We start from the raw sequence: 19787 nt of genomic DNA on the forward strand, positions 1-19787 counted from the left end.
CTCTTTTGTGATACGCTCTTGTGATGGTGGATATAAAGAGAAGGCCTTCCAGGGGGCAAAAGCGACAAGCGACATGGGAATTACTAAACAGCCACAATGTTATAATTTATAATTTATAATGTTATTAAGTGACCTTAAGATCGTTTCTCAAATGAGCCTTTACATTATGATGCAGAACTTTATTTCGAGGATAACTTGCATCAGAAAAACCCAATATTCTAATAAATTTTCATGCTAACCGATCTTAACCACAAAAGAATCTAGACCCTACTAGTCACTTAAAAAAGATGGCAATTTCTCCTGAATAGAGTTTTCTTGTTGCAGAATTCCCTGCAAATCCAACCTTCTTGACCAGTAGTTTTCTTGTCTGCAACTCTTGGCTTGCTTACCCGTATCTTGAAAATCGTGAAGAACTGTTTGCATCTTGACAAAATTTACTTAAGTCGTGAGCATCAAGTACAGATCTTGGCAAGTCTGATTATGTCATAATCTGGACCTGCATGCGCTAACTGAATTTTTTCTTCCTTACAAAAGTAATACATCATTTTTACTTGGACGTGTTACAAAATTAGTGTTACTGTACATAACAGCCACCTTCATTCCTAGCCCCAATGTCTGGGCATAGGAGAAATCTATTCAAACGTTTTAAAAACTTTTAACTGCCAAAATTACTACCGATAAAAGGACCACTTTTGGAAATTTGTTTATTTCCCATTTGAGTTCCAGCAGAAGTAAAGATTGTCAGTGTTGTAAGAACTTCATTGGTGAACAGTGTGAACTTTTCCAAAAGAAAACAACAGTGATGCAAATTATACATGGAAGCTTTCTCCACATCCACAAGTTCCTTTGATGTTAGGATTATTAAACACAAATTCATTGGCAAGCTTGTGTTCTACATAGTCCATTTCAGTTCCTAATAATGACAGCTGTGCCTTGGAGTCAATGTATATTTTTACACCTGCAAGTAAAGAAATGACAATTCTGTTATTGAATGTATTGGGGGGGGGGGGGGGGTTAATTCCTGCTTCCTGCACCTTTAACAGGGTTCGTATGGGTCCTGGAAAACCTGGAAAGTTATTGTGGCACTTTCCAGGCCTGGAAAGTCCTGGAAAAAGACTACCGATCCTGGAAAGTTCTGGATACATGTATCTGTTAAACTCGAGTAACAGCTGAATTCTCAAAACTAACATATAAGAAATGTAAGGCAGACAGTAAGGAAAAATAATATTGAGATCTTGGGAGTGAAAGGGTTAAATACCGGTAAATGTTAATTCTGGAGTCCTGGAAAAATCAATCTGAGTCTTTGAAAAGTCCTGAAAAAGTACTGGAAAATTGCTTTTGAAAAAGGGTACAAACCCTACTTTTACTTTGGCTTTTCACCCCTTCCTTGCCTTGGAGAACATTTCCTTTCTCTGTGGCTTCCTTATCATAGTACTACATGTTCGTTGCAAAATTTCTCAGACCTGTTGTTCATGTTGGGAATCCTATCCGCCATCTCTTCCACTTCCTCTAAGTCTTCCCACTGTCACCCCCCCCCCCCACATTATTGTAACCCCAGGTTGAAAGGCATGTTCCTTTGTGAATACTTTATATAGCTAAAGCTCTCATACAAACCGTAGTATCAACAATGTACTGTTTCACAAATGTTTTGAAACTGAAAAAAAAAGGACCAAAAAAGTAGCTCACCATCTTGTACAACTTCCTCATCAAACTTGCCCTTCTCTTTGGCATAGTCTAGTGTATATGTGAGTCCATTGCATCCTTTCTGTTTTACACCTATTTTTAATGCACTCTGAAAAGATAAACACAGCAGAAACTTAGTGATCTTAAGTGGAAAGCTGAGAGTTCTGTTAGAGGGAATTAAATGTACATTATAACAAAAATTTACTGAAAAGCTCTATCACTCTTATCACTCTTTTTTTAAGGCCCTTTTTAAATAAGCCCCCCGGCTTGAAGTTCCCCCTTGAACTCGCTCGTGCACTTGTCATCGGACAGATTCTCTCACGCATTTGCAGGCTTCAGAGTCATGCCGTACCTCTTGTAACTTAGACTACTTCAAGATCTTAGACTCTGCACCTACCAAGTACCAAGTTAAGCTTAAGGAGTCTATGTACATCAATTTTACGCTTTCCCTATAACTGCTCACGTGTGCGCTTCTTTTTAATTCCGTTAACTTCGAAATTTATCTAGCGTATTACTTTCCAACGCAATGTAATGTATGATTTGTAACAGGCACGTTATAAATCACTGTAAACTTTCATAACCTTCACACTGACGATGACGGATGTACCGTTGAAACATGTTTGTGAAAATTAAAAAAGTCGTATTATTTTTGAAAATTTCTACATTTTTGCTGCTGTCTCGACCATTTGGAGAAATTTCAATAAATTAATCATCACATATGCAAGTGCTGAAAGCTCTGGACATCATTTTATTTGAGTGTGTAAGCTACCTAGATGCAGCAAAAGAAAACGTTTTTGTGTTATTGGTGTGACTGTTCAAATTTCATAACCTACCAGTACATGATATTTGACAATTACAGCAAAATCTACATACCAGTACATAACTATACATCTTAAGTTTTTCCTTAATATACTTACATCATCTGTGTCTGATTTTAAAATTGATTTGAGTTTTTCTACTGCCGCAGGAGTCTGAAAATAATGAAGCAGAAGTTTATTAAAACAGCCGAAATAATGGTACAATAATCAGTATTGAAATTATTATCATTTGATGTTCTGCTCTGTGTCCAATTCAGAGAAAAAATCCCAGCTTGTTTTAATGATAATGATAATGTATTTATATAGCGCATTTTCCATATATATATGTTCAAATGCACTTTACACATACTGTAATTTAAGATACAATTGTAAAGGCCAGACCACAACACTGGGAGCTTCGTGCCCTACTCTTTGCGAATAGTGTGTGGGTTCTTTAACGTCTCCTGTTAGAAGACTGAAGATACAGGAGACGGGACCTACGGTTTATCGTCCTTTTCCGAGAAGACTAGAATGTCTAACCATTTGCAGATGTAATTACAAAGGCAGCACATTCTCCTCAGTTATTTTAAGACCGAGTGTTGGTTCGGTCTGGGATTTGAACCCACGACCTCCCGCACAGCAGTCCGGCGTTCTACCAACTGAGCTAACCAGGCAGCGGTTTTAAAGAAATGATAGAGAACAATTTGAAATTTCTACTAGGCCAAAAACAAGCTCACTGGTCAAAATGATAAAACAATAATAAATTACTGTAATAATAATTACAATGAGTAAATTGAGTTCAATAAATACTATTGAACTACTCAGTTATAATATCAGAAAATATAATTGTGATTTGTCAGTGCCTCACAGATCAGTAAGTTGCCCTGACCAGCCTTCGGCTTCGGCAAATAATAATTGATCTGCTCGCCACCAACAAGTCACAATATTTTGCGCAACCTCATCCAATAACAGTTAACTATTCAGTGACAGAAGATGTCAATATTTAACGATTATCCTGTGAAATCGTGCGGAATATTGCCTGATACTTAGCTGACGAAGCTGTAGGCTAGAACCAGAGAATACTCTGCAAGATTGGGCAGGATTATTGTTTTTGTCTATATTTAACAAAATGTCAACGAAACATTCATTTTGTAGCTAGAGAATCTGTGGTAATGCAGTGCTTTACAAGATTCCTGACGAATCTTTTGTAACCTACATAATTATATTTAACAATTATCCTGCGAAATCACGCGGAATATCGCCTGATACTTAGCCGACAAGGCCGTAGGCCGAGTTGGCTAAAATCAGACGATATTCCGCAAGATTGAGCAGGATAATTGTTTTATTATTCATCAAATTGTCAACGAAACACATTTTGCACATAGAAAAACTGTAATTGTGCAGCGCTTTACAAGATTTTGGACGAATCTTCGCAACCTACGAATATCGCAGGATATCTGTTATGTACGGATGACAGATATTGTTAACATTTTGACCATATTTGGGCAGCGCGCGCATCTGTTGAATAATAACACAGGATATCTGTTATGTACGGATGACAGATAACGCACACATTTGTTGAATAATAACATAGGATATTTACTAAGTTCAAAGCAGCAAAGCAAATTAATATCAGCTCCTTTTGGTACTGGACACAAAATAATGAGAATACAGATTCCCATTGTTCTGTGTCATTTTATTTTGGTCAGTATTGTTTGTTGTTTTTGTTGCTATTATTTTACGTCATTTATGTCTGACACACGAAGCAGAAGCCCAAATATCCGAGAATGATGCAGACAGCTAGTATTTTCGATTTCTGTTCGAGTTTTTGATTACATAACAATAATGCACCTATCAATGTTAAGCCCGAGGGGGGGGGGTCGGGCAAGGGGTGGGGATTTTGACATTTTCTATAAAAAAAAGTCAAATTCCCCACCCCCGGGACAAAATAATTGGTCAAAATCCCGACCCGGGAGCAATGAAAGGTGGTCAGATGTCCTTCAAACCTTGTTGCAGGGGATCATATACGACCAAAATCCCTACCCTGGGGCCATCAGGTACGATCAAAATCCCTACCCTGGGGACCGACCTCACGATCAAAATCCCGTGGTTAGCCCTCCCCCCTCCCCCCCCCCTCGGGCTTAACATTGATAGGTGCATAAGTTAGCGATAGCTAGCTGGATGTGCATTTCTGCACACCTAAGTAAAACAAAGGCACAAACTCAAGTACTGATTTTACACGCATACAACAATTACACAACAACTACATTACATTCTGGAACAATAAATGCATTGGAAATAACCTAAGCTTAGAAGCAACATAATCTTTCAAATTCGTACTCTTACAAAAGCTGTCCCAAAAAATTTCAAGTATCGATGTCACGAAAACATATTATTATAAAGTTTGAAAGCTAATTCTACGCACAAGAGTATTTTCATAACAGCTATTAGACTTACCAGGGTTATTGCAGCTCTTCTGGCCGCAAATTTTCTTGGTTTACTGATCGTTCTTACAGTCGCACCGATAGCGGACCTCGCCGCCATCTTGAACTTTCTTGCATAAGACAATAGTGTGACGTCATAGATTGAACCGCTTACACCACGTACAGAAGTCTCAGGTCTTGTCACGCTTTGAAGTCTTTAGCTTCGAGAAGCTATGAAAAATTCACAATGAATATTTTCGCGGATCGTCAGCTTGTTAAAAGGTCTGGTGTGCTTGTGTATCCGGAAGAAGTCCTTCACAACAAGGTGGTTGCGTTGTATTTTTCGGCGGGATGGTGTCCTCCTTGCAATCAGTTCACGCCGCTTTTGACGGAATTTTACAATGAGCTCCAAGAAAATGATCTTCCTTTCGAGATTGTCTTCGTTTCATCCGATAAAACGGCGTCAGACATGGAAACGTACATGAAGCGTTGCCATGGTGACTGGTTGGCTGTTCCTTTTGGCAGTGAAATAATCCAAGAGCTGAAGAACCGTTATCATGTCACGGCAATTCCAAAGTTGATTGTCGTGACAGATGACGGAGATGTCGTGACAGCGATGGGAAGAAAGGAAGTGACAGAGACTGGACCCAAGTGCTTTACACAGTGGTCACATGCTGTTGCTGTGGCCAGGGGGGAGGTCGCTACGACTGTGACGAAAGCAAGTGGCCGATTGACTGCTGGCTATGAATAATTAGAGTTTTCAGCGAAAGTGTGTCCAGTTATCCACATGGATACCATCTAAAAGGTGACCTGTGTCTAGTCACAGACTTACAGTTGTGGTAGCAAGCTGTTGAGATGGTATAAGCGCACCGTCACCAACAACAAACTACAAATGTTCATTGCAAGAATAACTCTTAACAATGTTTGAGTTTTATCAGAATGTCAGTTTCTTAATCTTGTCATTTGAAAAAAACTATTCAATTTATTGAATTTATGCTTACATATGGGAGGTGCAGTCACACTTTACTCTTATAGTGCCTCTGTCCCGCAGGTGTATACCAGCGACATAATGCTGGGGGGGGGGGGGTACCATGCAATGGAATAGCATAACATTCAGGGGGGAGTAGATGCTACAGAAACCGGGATAAGTTCCGGCAGTGTGGGCGGCATGGCTCGTGGCTTCCCTTATGCTTACATAGCTGGCTCACTTAATAAATAGGAAGACCAATAGATAGATTACCTTCTTGTAGATGTTCTTCTGCGACATCAAGGTCTTGATTCTTGACAGCAGAACAAACAAAACATACTTTAAATACTGAATTCAGATATTGCATGTGCTTTTTGTGAAGATTAATTTTGTCATGACATTGTTGTCTAAATAATAATAAATATGGTATTGATTCACTTGGCAGACACCGTCGGGAACGGTCCAACTGTCCATTGTAGAGAGGGGCTAGAGGTGCCTGTCTTATTGGAAGTTTAGTTACAGTAAAATGACAGAAAAACGGCAGGGATGGGACCAACACCAGATGTCTGTCTGTCTTACAAAGGTGTTCATCTCCGTTAAAGAGTTGACTGTACACAAATATAAATTCTGTTCTTAGTTTTTTGGTATCTTTTAGGGGTCAAGAAAAGCTTGAGCCACACCCAGATTGGTCTCTTTTATAGGGGGTTTTTCAAAATTTCCAACGAGCATCCCTGTTCCTTTCATACAGGAGTCCCCCCCCCCCCCCTCCCCCGTCCCCCTCCTGTGGAGTTAGTGTTCTCTTCTGGTGCCCCTATTCACTCCCAAACCAGCAGTAGAGAAAATCTATAGCCTGCAAACACAACTGCCTGGAACACGAGCTATGAGAGTCGGTTGTATTTGCTTGCAGGTTATGAAAATTACTGCTGACTGCCACTAAAAAAAAATTTCGTGAACTTTGTTGTCCTTTTGTCACGCCACGCGACGTGACAGAGAAAAGAATAATCACGTGACGCTTTGAACGCGGGAGTGACTCGTTTGGACGTTGGACCAAGAAGCGAGCGAAAATGGATTTGTTCTGGTTGACGTGAACTAAAGATTGCAATTATGTGTGAAATCGATCATGATAAGGTATGTAAATTAGATATAGAAGCGTATAAACTGCATGAAGAATCAGTGATTGTGTAGGCTAAATCAAAACTGATGTGGTTGGCGTATTATTCTCGATCTAGTCCGGGACAACTTTGTTTGGGACAGTGGAAATCAATGTCTTGAATCAACAAAATGTTCATTCCTAAATTTTCGTCCAGTGTGGCCGAAAATATCTTTGGCTTTTGAATCTCTAGGTATCCAATGAACATGGCCTTTTTAAGCTCACATTATTTGCTTCGACACAGCAAATGTAAGCTTGTATATTTTTTCGCACTTGCAAAGCGTCCGGAAAACAGCTAAAGGCCACTTCAAGCTACTTCAGCAACAGTTTTCGTTGAGTGGCGAATATTTTTTGACTGAGATCGAAAGTTGCTAGATTTTCTGTCAGATCGGGTGAAAAACCTCCAAGTGGTATACACTAAGCTCCATAAAACTTAACGGAGAACCTAACAGCAAACGTTGCATTTGCGATAAAGCTGCCATAAAGTTCATATTTTTTTTTTATTTCGTTGAGGTTCGCAGCGTCTGGGCCTTCATTTGAATATAAATACTGAAGGCACCGATACAAGCAAGCTAATAGACATGCCCAGTATACAGTACAGTTTTCTATTTTTTTGGTAGCATTGAATTTCGTTTGTTATAAAGTGATGTTTGAACACCTGTATTTGCATTTGCCAAAGAGTTGTGGGCTTGTGGCCTGAGGCTAAATTAAAATTAATTCAGAACACCACAAGCTTATGAAGCCATGATTGGTTAAACTTACTTGTAACATATGGGGGCTTCATAGAGGCCCTGCCAGGGTAAATTCCGACAAGCGACATGGCCTAAAAAGTAGCGACAGCACATAAAATAAAATCGCGACAAACGACAACCCTTTTGAAAAAACTTAAATTCCGACAAGGACAAGTAATTTTCCTTCAATTTTACTATCGACAGCGACGTGAAGTTTAATAAAACAGCGACACGGTGTATTTTTAAATTTAGACAAGCGACACAGGAACCCCCCCTGGCAGGGCCTCTTCATATATTCAACAGCTTCACGTCATTTGTATTTTCTTTTCCAGGCTGCAGTAGCCTCCACTACATGCTAGTTCCAGTCTAAAGCATAGAACAGAGCCAAGAATTTGTCAAAGTTCGCAAAATTTAACCCTACCCAAAACAAATTAAGTCATTTGTACACTGGCTAAGACACCTAGTATACTCCAAAAACTATGCGGCACAAAAATCCATGCAAAAGATCTTTGGCAAGATCTGCCTAAAATACAACCTGGTATAGGGGGTGGTGAATGCTTAATTCCAGACTTTGCAAGACAGCAAACCCAATACTTTTTGTGCAAGCTCAGGTTATCTTATAGCCTTGTAAAAGACAGCAAAACTCAGAGTCATGAGGCCTTGCAAATAAATCTAGATGGCAAGACCTGTAAAATGTTTCGAAATTTTTGTGAGATGTGTATTGGTTGAAGGACCTTTTGCCACCTCTTAGTGTGGCCTATTTTCATCCTGGTCTTCTGTAAACAAGTGTTTACAGTAGAACCCCTATTAAGCGGCCACCCATTAAGCGGCCACCCCCTATTAAGCGGCCAGTTATCAAAGTCCCCAAATTATTGTTGGTGAAATACTATAAATAAAACCTCTATTAAGCGGCCACCTCTATTAAGCAACTGTTGCCACCTTTTTGCCGTCCCGATGAAGGTTTTCTTTTGTCTTTACCCCTATTTAGCGGCCACCCAAAATTTATTCAGAAAAGGCGATGACATATATTAGTCCGAAATATATGAAAAGTTACGACTGATATAAATACAGTACACTCAAAACACACACTTTTATTCTTTAATGATGATTGATTCCATGTTCACTTAGGCTATTAACGACATTAACCGAACGGTAACTGCAGAGTAGAACGTGTCAAATTGTTTTCTTTTTTTAGTAACACTCTGCTTCAGTTACAGGGATTGTCGTTTTCATGATTTCTATGACTTTTTATATCGATATCGATTAACTTGACATGATTTTGGTTGAGACCTTGTACCACAGGATATCAGTCTTGACTTAGATTTGTGCGATATGGTTTTTGTGCTTTTAATGTCCATATCGACTTTTTATATCGTTCTTGTTGAGACCTTGTCAAAGATATTCTTGACTGGATTTGTGTGATTTTTAGGGGACAGCGTGATAGCTGTATTACATGTAACAATAGTCAAAAGGCTTAAAGCATGCTTGTATTTGAATAAATAATATTATTAACGTTTTCAAGAAGCCAAAACTTAATTCCCGAGGAACCCCTATTAAGCGGCCAGTTGCCAATTCCCCGAGGGTGGCCGCTTAATAGGGGTTCTACTGTATTTATAGGGCATATCCCTCCCACAGAAGTTTTTTTGGTTTGAAACCTCCGTCCCACTCCAAGCCATCTGGATTTCCACTTTGTTCGTTCTTTCGTTTAAGAATTTTGGCTATCAAATTCTCCCCCTTCTTACTTAGAATTTACTTTAACCACCCTTGGTGTGGATTCTCTGGAACTGCACATTAAAATAACAAAATTAATAAACCATTTGTAAAGGGGTTTCATTATAATTGGAACCTTTAACAGATCTTTAAATACATGTACTAGGTGTTTTCTTTTCAACATTCCTAGATAGAGAACATTTCTGTCAAATTGAGGGCATCTCCAGCCGATGGAGGGCTTACCATCAAGGACAGATATTATCATCTAAGAAAATATCATTCTTCCTTTGTGGGTGAGTTGATCATTAGCAAAATATATACCGTAAGTCAGGGTCCATTTATCTCATTCAAAGTTATTAGTTTCTAAAGGGGGGTCCTTCTTAACTACCAATTTGTTGCTAAGAAAGATTTCTGACTGTCAAATTTTGGAAACCGAACCTCTTATGGATGAGATTTTTGCACAACTTAGTTCTATTGAAGAGTCCTTCAAAAGTTTCAAAAGGGCCATATTTGACAAGTCACATGACCAGAATAGAAAAAACCCTAAAACTGATTGAAAGGGAGTTTAGATATAAGAATTAAAATCAGTGTCAACAGATAAAGAACATCCATGTGCTTAATGCTTCGTATGGTTTTTAGGAAATTCGCATTATTATTAAAGTTATGGCGTAATAAAGACTCGTATTTTTGGACTTTCTTCAGTAGCGTTCCTTTCTTACATGTAAATGGTAATTCCATACGAAGGATTATGAAGAAAGATATGTTATCTCTAATTCTTTGAAAAAATCGGAACTTTACTTTTCTCTCAAAAGTTTTAGGGATTTCAAATTCTAGCGCGCGGTTTGGGACTGGCACTAGTTAAGCGCGTGCAATATCAATCTTTTCAATTCAGTTGTCCTCCCCACCAAAAATTCACTGTTAAGAATTGCCGAACGCTTCAAAATAGCTTGCCACAAAAAACCATCTTGAGAAATTCCTTAGCAACAGCTCTAGATCTGTAGTTAAGAAGGACCCCCCTTAAGTTGATGATCAACTGGAAGTTGATAAAGGTAATTTGGCTTTTGAAAAAGGTGATGTTTTGAGCCTCAGCCCTTCTTCAGAGTTTTTTAAAATCTCATACAGCTGTCTGTATAATGTTGGCGTGGGAGGTGCAGTGGTCTAATGTTTTACGTGTGTTGGATTCTGGATTGAGAGGTCATGTTTTTATTTATTTGTTATTTTTGTGAAAAAAGGATCTGAAGCAATTGATTGGTTCATTGCAAATGGATTTGCAACTACAAGACAGGAAGGGATTCAGATAGGTCAGGTATACAGGCTATCTTGAGAATTCTTGGAAAATTTATATATTTAACATTCAATGACTCAAGCTATTCAGAGAAGGAATTCTGAGTTCCACTTCCATAGGCCTGCAATGTTTGCTAGGGGCTAGTCTTACATAAATCCATCTGCATGCATTACATTCACTCCCAGGGCTTTCAATAAGACCCTGCACCCACCGGATCTCCAGCAGGTATTCTGTTGTGAATAACTAGCTAAAATTCCAGGGATGTCGCTAAGGGCCGGCTGCCAGCTAATTTAACCTAGCTAATGACCTACTTTGAATCTTATTGGAAGCCCTGCTCTCCTATAATCCTAGATATCATAGAGTAAATTATCATCGGCCTGCAATGCGTGTAAAGGGTTACAGCTACATAGTCCTCTGCACACATTGCATGCCTATAGTACTAGTATAATAGGCCTGCAATGTGTACAAAGGACTGCAGCTAAATAGCTCTCTACACACATTACATGCTTATAATATGATAGGCCTGCAATGTGTGCAAAGGGCTACAGCTACATAGTCCTCTGCACACATTGCATGCCTAAAATGCTAGTATGATAGGCCTGCAATGTGTGCAAAGGACTGCAGCTGCATAGCTCTCTGTACACATTACATGCCTATAATACTAGCCAATAATTCTTGTCCAGTTTCTATCTCTTTCAGTAAATTTTTTGTGTCTGTCAATTCTTTAGGCCCTACTTGATGCAGACTTAGTTCACCATGTGGTTGATGAACACAACTTTGAGGACAGGGAGTTGTTCTATAGATTCCGGCAAGATGGTAAGTAATGCTCTTTTTTTTTTCGAAACAAATGTCAGTGATTTTACGTTCCGTGGTTTACTAGCTATAGTATTGGGAGCAGGGATGACGCAGTGGTGAGAGCACTGGCCTCCCACCAATGTGGCCCGGGTTCTATTCCGACCCGGGGCCATATGTGGGTTGAGTTTGTTGTTGGTTCTTGTCCTTGTTCCAAGGGTTTTTCTCCCTCCACAAAAACCAACACTTCCAAATTCCAATTTGATCTGGAATCAGTGGGATCAAGAAGGACCACTTTATTATTAGCAGTACTTAGTAGTTTTCTTTTAACTGTTTGAACCCATATTTTGGAGCTGTACCACAACACTTCTGCAAACAAAATGGCTGCTTATTAAATCCAATGAAATTCCTTTCCACTTCTCAAGATGCACAAAGAGGACAGTGCAAATTCAAAGTAACACATTTTTGTCAACAGGGTTTTCACAATGGCACGTGAAACTGCAGTGTAGTCTATAGGGTAACTCAGAACAATGCTGATGGGAACAAAGGGTCTGACAATATTTTTGAACTTCTGTTTTAGATCCACCTCATTTGTCGCCGGCTGGTCCATCTGTAGCCTCACTCAAGAAAGACTGTGGCACAAAGTTTGGCCCAGCACAAAAGAAAGGGCTTCTGAAATGGCAACAGGCTTTTATAGTACTGAGACAAGGGGATGATACTCTCTATGAATTCAGAACTGACTTGGTATGTAGCAAGTACATAATGATTATGCTTCATACAAACTACAATCCCAGACAAAAATCTTGGGAAATTTTGCCCTTTGCGAAAAGGGACCTTACACACACAAGGTTGTAAAATGAGGAACCAACATTGATAGGGGGAAGGGGGGTTCCTAAATCAGTACAGTAAATGGCGATTGCTAAATTGAATTAGAAACTCTCTAATTGGGAATGTTTTTACAACCTTCCCAATTCTTTCTGTCTTGGGTTGTATAGATATCGGCCACATTCAAATGCTGTGTAGGATAACACCTCTGAAAATGGGCCATTTGAGAGGTGCGGTGGCCTAATGGTTAGCGCGCTGGATTCTGAATTGAGCAGTAAGTTAGTCAGTCAGTCTGTCAGTCAGTCAGTCAGTCAGTCAGTCAGTCAGTCAGTCAATCAGTGTGTTCTTGGCCAAGGCACTAAGTACTCGCATAGTACCTCTCTCCACTCAGGTGTACAAATGGGTACCATTAAATCTAATTTTGGGGTAACCCAGTGATGGACTAGCGCCCATGCAGAGTGGAGTAGCTGAAGTACTCTGTGTTGCTATGGAAACCATGAAAAGCTCTGGCAGTATGGGACATTTTGCCCTTATGCAGACAGTTTTTTATCTCCAATAAAAAAGGTCCTCGTGAGAGGTGCACTAACCATTAGGTTACCATGCTACTAAGTCTCCCTCCCAACTTTGGATACATATTTTTTTTAGAAAAACCTGATGTTTTCGTTCTTTCTCTTTATAGCACTCAACACCATCAAAGAAATATCCACTGAAAGAGGCCACAGTGAGATTAGACCAATCAGCAAAGTTTTGCCTGTTATTGGCATTTGCTGACATACAGAGGTCAGGTCAGTCCACATTTAATTTTTATCCAGCAAAATTCTGTAATCAAGGCTGGTGCTGGCCTAGGAGGGTTCCATCTCACTTATCTCCCTTTGCAAGCTCACTTCTTCCTCAACAAGAGAGTTGTGTAAGATTTGTCAAGAAAAAATTCCATACTGGTGACGTGGCTGTACAGAGATCTTTGTAGCGTCTCTGGATTGGTTGTTGCTCGGTTTTGAACTTTTGCATGCAAGCAATAACCAATCACAGTCTCTGTTGTCAGAGCTATTGGACTGAGAGAGAACGGTACTTCTCACTATCTTGTAGTTAAATTTTCTAATGATTGCAAGCATTTTAAAAAATTTGGTAAGGGAAATCTGTAAGAGAACTCCCTGCTCCTTACCCCCCCCCCCCCACATCCCCCAACACCTGCACCCATACCCGCTCTGAGAGTAGTTTGTCCTCTACACATTAAAACAAAGTGTCCATTGTAAGAATCTTCTGAGTAAGAAAATGAGTTAAGAAAGACATGGATAGGTCTTTTTTCCCCGTTGTCGAAAGATTCTTTCTTCCCTTTTTTTAGGGAACTCTTCTTGTGCGATATGAAGGCTCAGTATCTGTTATTAATGCAGAATTATTTTCTTCAAATATCAGACTTGCGACTTGCATTTAGTTCTGATGAAGAGCAATTATCATGGTTGAAAGCTTTTGAGCAGTCAGGAGCCGTCACTGGCCAAACTGAAGAGGTAAGGGAGCTTGATACAGGCTATGCCCAGTGACAGCCCAGATTCTTAGTAAAGGAACACTCTGATACCATAAAATTCCGGTTATAAGCCCTGGCCTTATACAACTAATCGTAAGAGGTTTTGGGTGGGCTTATGAACAGAGGGGCTTATATCCGGGGGGACTTATAAGCGGACGAGCCACAACAGTGTTAACTAAAATACGTTTTTAAGATGGGCCTATAATCAGCGGGGCTTATGAGCGGGCGGGCTTATAATCGAAATTTTACGGTATGCTTCAAAAGATGCCCAATATAAGAGATTATACAATAACTGAGAGAATTCTCGCACGCTCATTAGACGAAAGTCGTGGTCAATGAGAGTATTAACCATGAAAATGGCGTACCCTGTAACCTGTCAATTGCCGGCTGCAACTCTTCCATAAAACAAAGTCAGGCGATTTGTGAAACGTCATCTGAAACATTTGGGCAAATTTCCCCCAAATTTGTTGTCTTCAAGTGGAAAAAATGTGACTTTACTTACAAGTTGTTGCATGCGCATGCGATTTCTTTCTAATTTTTCATCTAATTCACTGACCTTTTACAATTTAAATTATATTTGATTCATTTGTTTAGGAGGTGGAAGACCAAGTAAAAAATGCCGAGTCCATTTTTGAATTCAGTGCAAAGGACATTAACGGAAATGTTGTGTCACTTGAAAAATACAGGTTAGGCATTTAATCCTTTTACTCGTTCTGCAGTGAGTTTTTACACTAACACATGTATGATTGTTTTTAGGGGATATGTGACTCTCATTGTCAATGTAGCCTCCTTCTGAGGTTTAACACAGAAGAACTACACGCAGCTGGTGGAACTGCACTCCACTTATGCTGCACGTGGTCTTCGCATTCTTGGGTTCCCGTGTAACCAGTTTGGAAAACAGGTATGACAAGTTTGTTTTTGATCTGCTTTGCAACCATTCGATATATTGTCACGCAACGATTGCGTGATGATTCTATAAGAATGACAGTCATTGTTATGTTGCTACTGACGTTCCAAAACATTTTCCAATAGATTCAGAATTAGCCAATGCAAGAAAAACATGAACTTGCACGCACTGTTAGACTGAAAGCCAATAGATAACATCTTCCGTGTTTCTATCGTGGTATAGAGACATCATGAGTGGACGTTTGGAAAACGAAAAATGTTTTGGGAACATGATCTTTAGATGAATGTTTCCACAGCTATTTTGAGATCTCCTAAACGTTTTGTTTGTGCGATCAATATGGCGATAGTCTGCGCTAGTTCTGTGCTTGGAAAGAGTTAAGAAAAAAGCTCTCTGCGTTTCAGTTAATAGGACAGCCTGACAAGATGTTGGAGTAACCTGTAATATACCAGTTTCCCATCCAGGGGGAGTAGTAATACTTTTAGGCGCCGTCCACACTGACCCAGGTAAATTTGAAAACGCCGCGTAAAATGTTTTCAGTCCACATTAACCCGGGTAAATTTAAAACGATACCCACTTTGGGGAGCGGTTTTGAAAAGTACCGTTTTCGGTGACCAAAAACACCGTTTCAGTGTGGACGGTTGGCCTATTCCGGTAAAAAAAGATGCGTTTTTAAATTTACCCGGGTCAGGGTGGACGGGGCCTTAGTTGGTTCATGCTACAGAAATCGGAGTTAAAGCGTTTACCTTTTGAGCTACTGTGCTCCAAAAAGACTTAAAGTACTTTTACAAGTATATTCGCATCGAGTTCAAGACTAGAATCATCTCAGGTAACGTGAACTGCCCTAAACTATCGTCCATTATTTTCATTCATATAGGAACCCGACCCTGAGCCAGTGATCAAGCAGTTTGCTGAGCGGTATGGCGTACAGTTTGATATGTTCTCCAAGATAAACGTCAATGGCGCGAACGCCTTGCCCTTGTACAAATACCTTAAGAGTCAACTAAAAGGAACTCTGGGAAGGTAAATAGCGTTTGCAGACAGATGTTTCTCTTCGCGCGCAATTTTTCCCTCGCTCGAGAGTCGTCTGAGATTTGATACGAAAAATTCCAATCTGATGACGTAGCTCTACAGAGATCAATGTAGTGTCCCTGATTGGTTGTTGCTAGGTTTTGAATTTTTGCGCGCAAGTAATAGCCAATCAGAGGCACTACATGGATCTCTGTAGGCCTACGTCATCAGTATGGAATTTTTCGGGTCGAAATCTCAATAGTCCTGGACCGAGCAAAAATTGGTTGTGCGAAGAGAGAGGTCGATTTTGTGTACAGTGTGCGTACAATGCTGCAATGTGTCTAGTTCTCCTTGTTCGTCATTTAAACCCATACAAGTTTCAGATTAGGGAAAGTTGATTATAAAGCACACAAAACGTCACCCATTTTTTTCTATATAAGTTTATTGTCTGAAGTGTTCGTTTCGTTTCCTTTCATTCTCAGCTTTATCAAGTGGAATTTTGGAAAGGTTAGTACAGTTGAGTAATTAGCCGTTATTAACGTCTCAACATGGAAAAAATGCAATTACAGTTAACTCTCACTATAACGGACACCTTCGGGACCACAACTTGGTGTCCGTAATTGAGGAAGTCCGTAGTAGTGGGAGTTTTTTTTCAGTAATTCTTATTCGCCGGGACTTCAACTCCTGTCCGTAATAACGAGGTGTCCACAAGGCGGGAGTTGACAGCTCTAACTGCTCTCTTAGAAAATGTACATCCGTGACAAAGAAATAAAATACCAAAATAGAACTAAACAACGTTGGGAGCGGCTTTTCCTGTACTGTCTTTAAGAGGGTGACGTCTTTATCATCAAATATGAAGACCCTTCGTGAATACCTGGAGTTGTAAATAAATCGCAGTCTTGATTGTTTCGAGCGTCAGCTTTGCATCGTAGCAAAATTCAACTGTAAATTAATCTTAAGTTATCGGCGGTCCATTTAACTTAGCAAATCCGAATTTTTGTTGAGTGGGTGGGGCGAGACGTTCAATACAATAAAAGCAGGTACATGGGCCGGCCTGCAAGCTGTCGGGCAAAACCGAGTTTGTTCATTCATAGCCTAGTGCATGTACAAGAGTAAAACCTCTCTCAGACTTCAACTTCTTGCATTTCCTTTTTTAGTTCTTATGTGATCGTGATGGGAAACCCGTGAAGCGATATGCACCGTCAGTTCAGCCATTGGTAAGTCGATCTTTTCGTATAATCAGTTCATGTCAGGCATTAAAATCCATAGACAACAGTAATCCTTAGGAATTTGCCGGAAATTTGTCACATTTGAACCCAAGTAACATATATATCTTAGCTCCCACGAATCTCCTCTATCTCAGTGGTAGAGTGTCCGACTGGTGTGCAGGGCATCGATTCGACTCCTGCTGTGAAATCTCGGAATTTCCTTTTCCGAGTAGCTTGGGTAGAATGTTTTTGGAACCAAACGGAGGCTATTGTCCTCATTGTCCATCATATATTCTAACAAAAGACCGCTCTGTTTAAAAATCGTGCGTTCAGTCCTTGTCGGAATTGTTCAATTCTATTGAGTTTGAAATTTATTTTAGACGAGAATTGAATGCATGGAACGTAATGTACGCAAATTTTGAAAACTAGGGGCTATCTCTTGGGGGATATCTTCGGATACACGGTATAAAACCCCAGGTTTGGCCGAGGTTTAAAAAGTGTTTAATGGTGTTAACTAACCTGAACAAAACAGCCGGCGACTCCAAAGCTTGCCAACAGTCGGTCAATATTTTGGCTAACAGTTGGCCGATGTGTTTGTCTAAACAGTCTTTATCTTGACTGTGATACGTAAAAGGAAAAGGAAAAAAACAATTGAATTGTTTGCTTTTACTTTTTAGGACATTGCGAAGGACATTGAAGCTCTTTTAAAATTATAATTTTCCAAGATAAACTCAAAACATCTGAAGTATATAATATATTTTTAATAGTATAGTATTATTAGTATATAGAAATTTTAAACGACAGTTTGTTAGTGCCATTCCATGTAGATTATGATATCAGATGATTTACTTCAAAGTACTGTATTAATATATTTAATAAGGAAGAGTAATTTTATCTGCACTCATTAAAAAGTATATTTAATAGTGATGAACAACTTTTAAACTTCGCTTATAAAAATAGCAGCAACGCATAATTTGACTGACTGACTGACTGACTGACTGACTGACTGACTGACTGACTGACTGACTGACTGACTGACCTCATAGCAGTAAGTTTAAAACTTAGAAAAGAACAAAATTTTTAACATGTGATCATCTAGTTGTATTTTGAATAACCAAGAAATTAATATATAGTTTTAGATAACATAGTTATTTAGGAATAACAAAATCAATTTTTATTAGTGTATAATTGTTCAAAAAAAGTAAATCGTTGTGTGTGTACACAAGCTAGATTGTAAAACCTCTTATATGACGACAGACCTATAAACTATGTTAATGTAGACGGGTTTTGTCCGATGAGTGCAGGACGGGAGGGACCTGGTTCGAGTCTGAACCTACGATCTAGTTGTTACACTTTCAGCGGTCGACTGCTGTTTGTTCTGAGTTGTAAACTTTAATCTGGAATAAAAAAAGGCAGAAACTTACACTCTGTTCTGTTTATACAAAACGAAATCTCTACTGTTATAACAAATTGCCGTTTTGTTGTTTAAAATGTAATTGTTTTTTGTAACTATCCTTATCGGGCCCATGAGGACTCTTGAGGCCGGCCAGAAAATTGCGCCATCCATCCCGGTCTGCCGCCGATGCGACAGCAGCCCCCCACGAATACCATCCCAGCCGGTTTCTTTCTGTCTCCACGTTTTTCTCGGCCGGCCTCGCCTCCTTTTACCTCCAGGTGCCCACGTTAGCGCAGTCCTCGAGATGTTGGCTGGACTTGTCCGCAATACGTGCCCTATCCATCGCCATCTTCTCACTCGTATGAGGACTGATGACGGTGTACTCACTGTTGCTTCATATAGCTCTTCGTTGCTCAGATGTTCAAAATACTGAGCTTTTAATTATTGCACGAAAAAAATAACAATCAACAATTTTGGGTCCAATAAAAATAGGAGAAACCGTATGGCATAAGAGACTTAGTCTGACTATGTCACGGATTTTAACAGATTTTTGAACAGCCAAAATTTATATATGTGTCGTAGGAAACTTAAATATGATGCTCCAGTTGTTGTCAAGACAAAATGATTTTCGCAAAATGTTAGCGATTGCCATTAACTTTTAACCCGAAGATTCCAAGTAAAGTCTGTTAAATCTCTTTTTGAGCCAAGTAATCCACAAGCAGTGATCAGGTCGTCGCCTATTTCTAGTTTCCGCAGCATGAAACGATAAAGGCCAGTCAAAACGAAGAAACATGTTTCCTTAATTGTTTCCTCGATTTGCCATGTTTCCATGCCGTGCGGAAACACGGAATGTTTATACCTTGTAGCAGAAGCAAATTTTGCTTCTTGAAAACAAAATTGACGCCGGAAACAATGCTTCCTATGTGGCAAAACTGGGAAACGTTGGGGAAACATGCGCATGCTGTGAGTGTTTGTGGAAACATGTTTCCTTACTTGACCAGGCCTTATGTATGGGATCGATGGACGGGATGCTACCCGCCCGCCTGCCCGTTTGACCGTCCGTACCACTGGGTAAAGAGAGGCAGTGTGATAGTAAAGCGATCTAATAAACACCCACTCTCAAATAAACGCCTCGTATCTAATAAACGCCTCCCCTGACTTGTAAAATTTGTATTAGACGCCCCCCTCTTACAAACGCCCCGTGTCCAATAGACGCCCCCTAAGAATGGCCTCGAAAACCCAGGAAACGATCCATGAAGTAAAATTACGCAATTTGTTTAGTTTTGCTTGACTCGAACATCGAAAAGGCCAACGATGCCAACATGTTTGACCCCGATAAAGACATCTTTTGGCTTCGCATTAGCGCACATTAGATTAGTCTCC

General features: G+C 39.7%; 2 protein-coding genes and 1 pseudogene across 3 annotated transcripts; 2 read left to right on the forward strand and 1 right to left on the reverse strand.

The window, feature by feature from the left end:
• Positions 1-690: 690 nt before the first annotated feature.
• On the reverse strand, positions 691-5042 carry LOC144638477 (iron-sulfur cluster assembly 1 homolog, mitochondrial-like). The gene is made up of 4 exons (XM_078497677.1): positions 4938-5042; positions 2601-2654; positions 1687-1792; positions 691-958 (listed from the first exon to the last, which is right to left on the reverse strand). Exons 1-4 carry the CDS (start codon positions 5022-5024, stop codon positions 810-812), a joined length of 396 nt encoding a protein of 131 aa, XP_078353803.1. The 5' UTR covers positions 5025-5042; the 3' UTR covers positions 691-809.
• Positions 5043-5116: 74 nt separating this feature from the next.
• Positions 5117-6331, forward strand: LOC144639263 (nucleoredoxin-like protein 2). The gene has a single exon (XM_078498561.1). It carries the CDS (start codon positions 5151-5153, stop codon positions 5652-5654), a length of 504 nt encoding a protein of 167 aa, XP_078354687.1. The 5' UTR covers positions 5117-5150; the 3' UTR covers positions 5655-6331.
• A 568-nt stretch (positions 6332-6899) lies between these two features.
• On the forward strand, positions 6900-18431 carry LOC144637854 (uncharacterized; annotated as a pseudogene). The gene is made up of 13 exons (XR_013567811.1): positions 6900-6998; positions 9652-9754; positions 10694-10767; positions 11475-11562; positions 12119-12282; positions 13043-13148; positions 13777-13868; positions 14480-14571; positions 14642-14786; positions 15667-15812; positions 16283-16307; positions 16958-17017; positions 17686-18431. The product of XR_013567811.1 is annotated as an uncharacterized LOC144637854 (transcript).
• Positions 18432-19787: the final 1356 nt, after the last annotated feature.

This window comes from Oculina patagonica, chromosome 14 (assembly GCF_052425735.1).
Source record: "Oculina patagonica isolate OP01 chromosome 14, crgOcupat, whole genome shotgun sequence".
Classification (NCBI taxonomy): Eukaryota; Metazoa; Cnidaria; class Anthozoa; order Scleractinia; family Oculinidae; genus Oculina; species Oculina patagonica.

Coding starts and splice junctions, on each gene's coding strand:
- LOC144638477 (XM_078497677.1), bottom strand. CDS start 5,024: ATGGCGGCGAGGTCCGCTATCGGTGCGACTGTAAGAACGATCAGTAAA. Junction 2,655..4,937: donor GAAGAGCTGCAATAACCCTG/GTAAGTCTAATA, acceptor CATTATTTTCAG/ACTCCTGCGGCAGTAGAAAA. Junction 1,793..2,600: donor TAAAATCAGACACAGATGAT/GTAAGTATATTA, acceptor TTATCTTTTCAG/AGTGCATTAAAAATAGGTGT.
- LOC144639263 (XM_078498561.1), top strand. CDS start 5,151: ATGAATATTTTCGCGGATCGTCAGCTTGTTAAAAGGTCTGGTGTGCTT.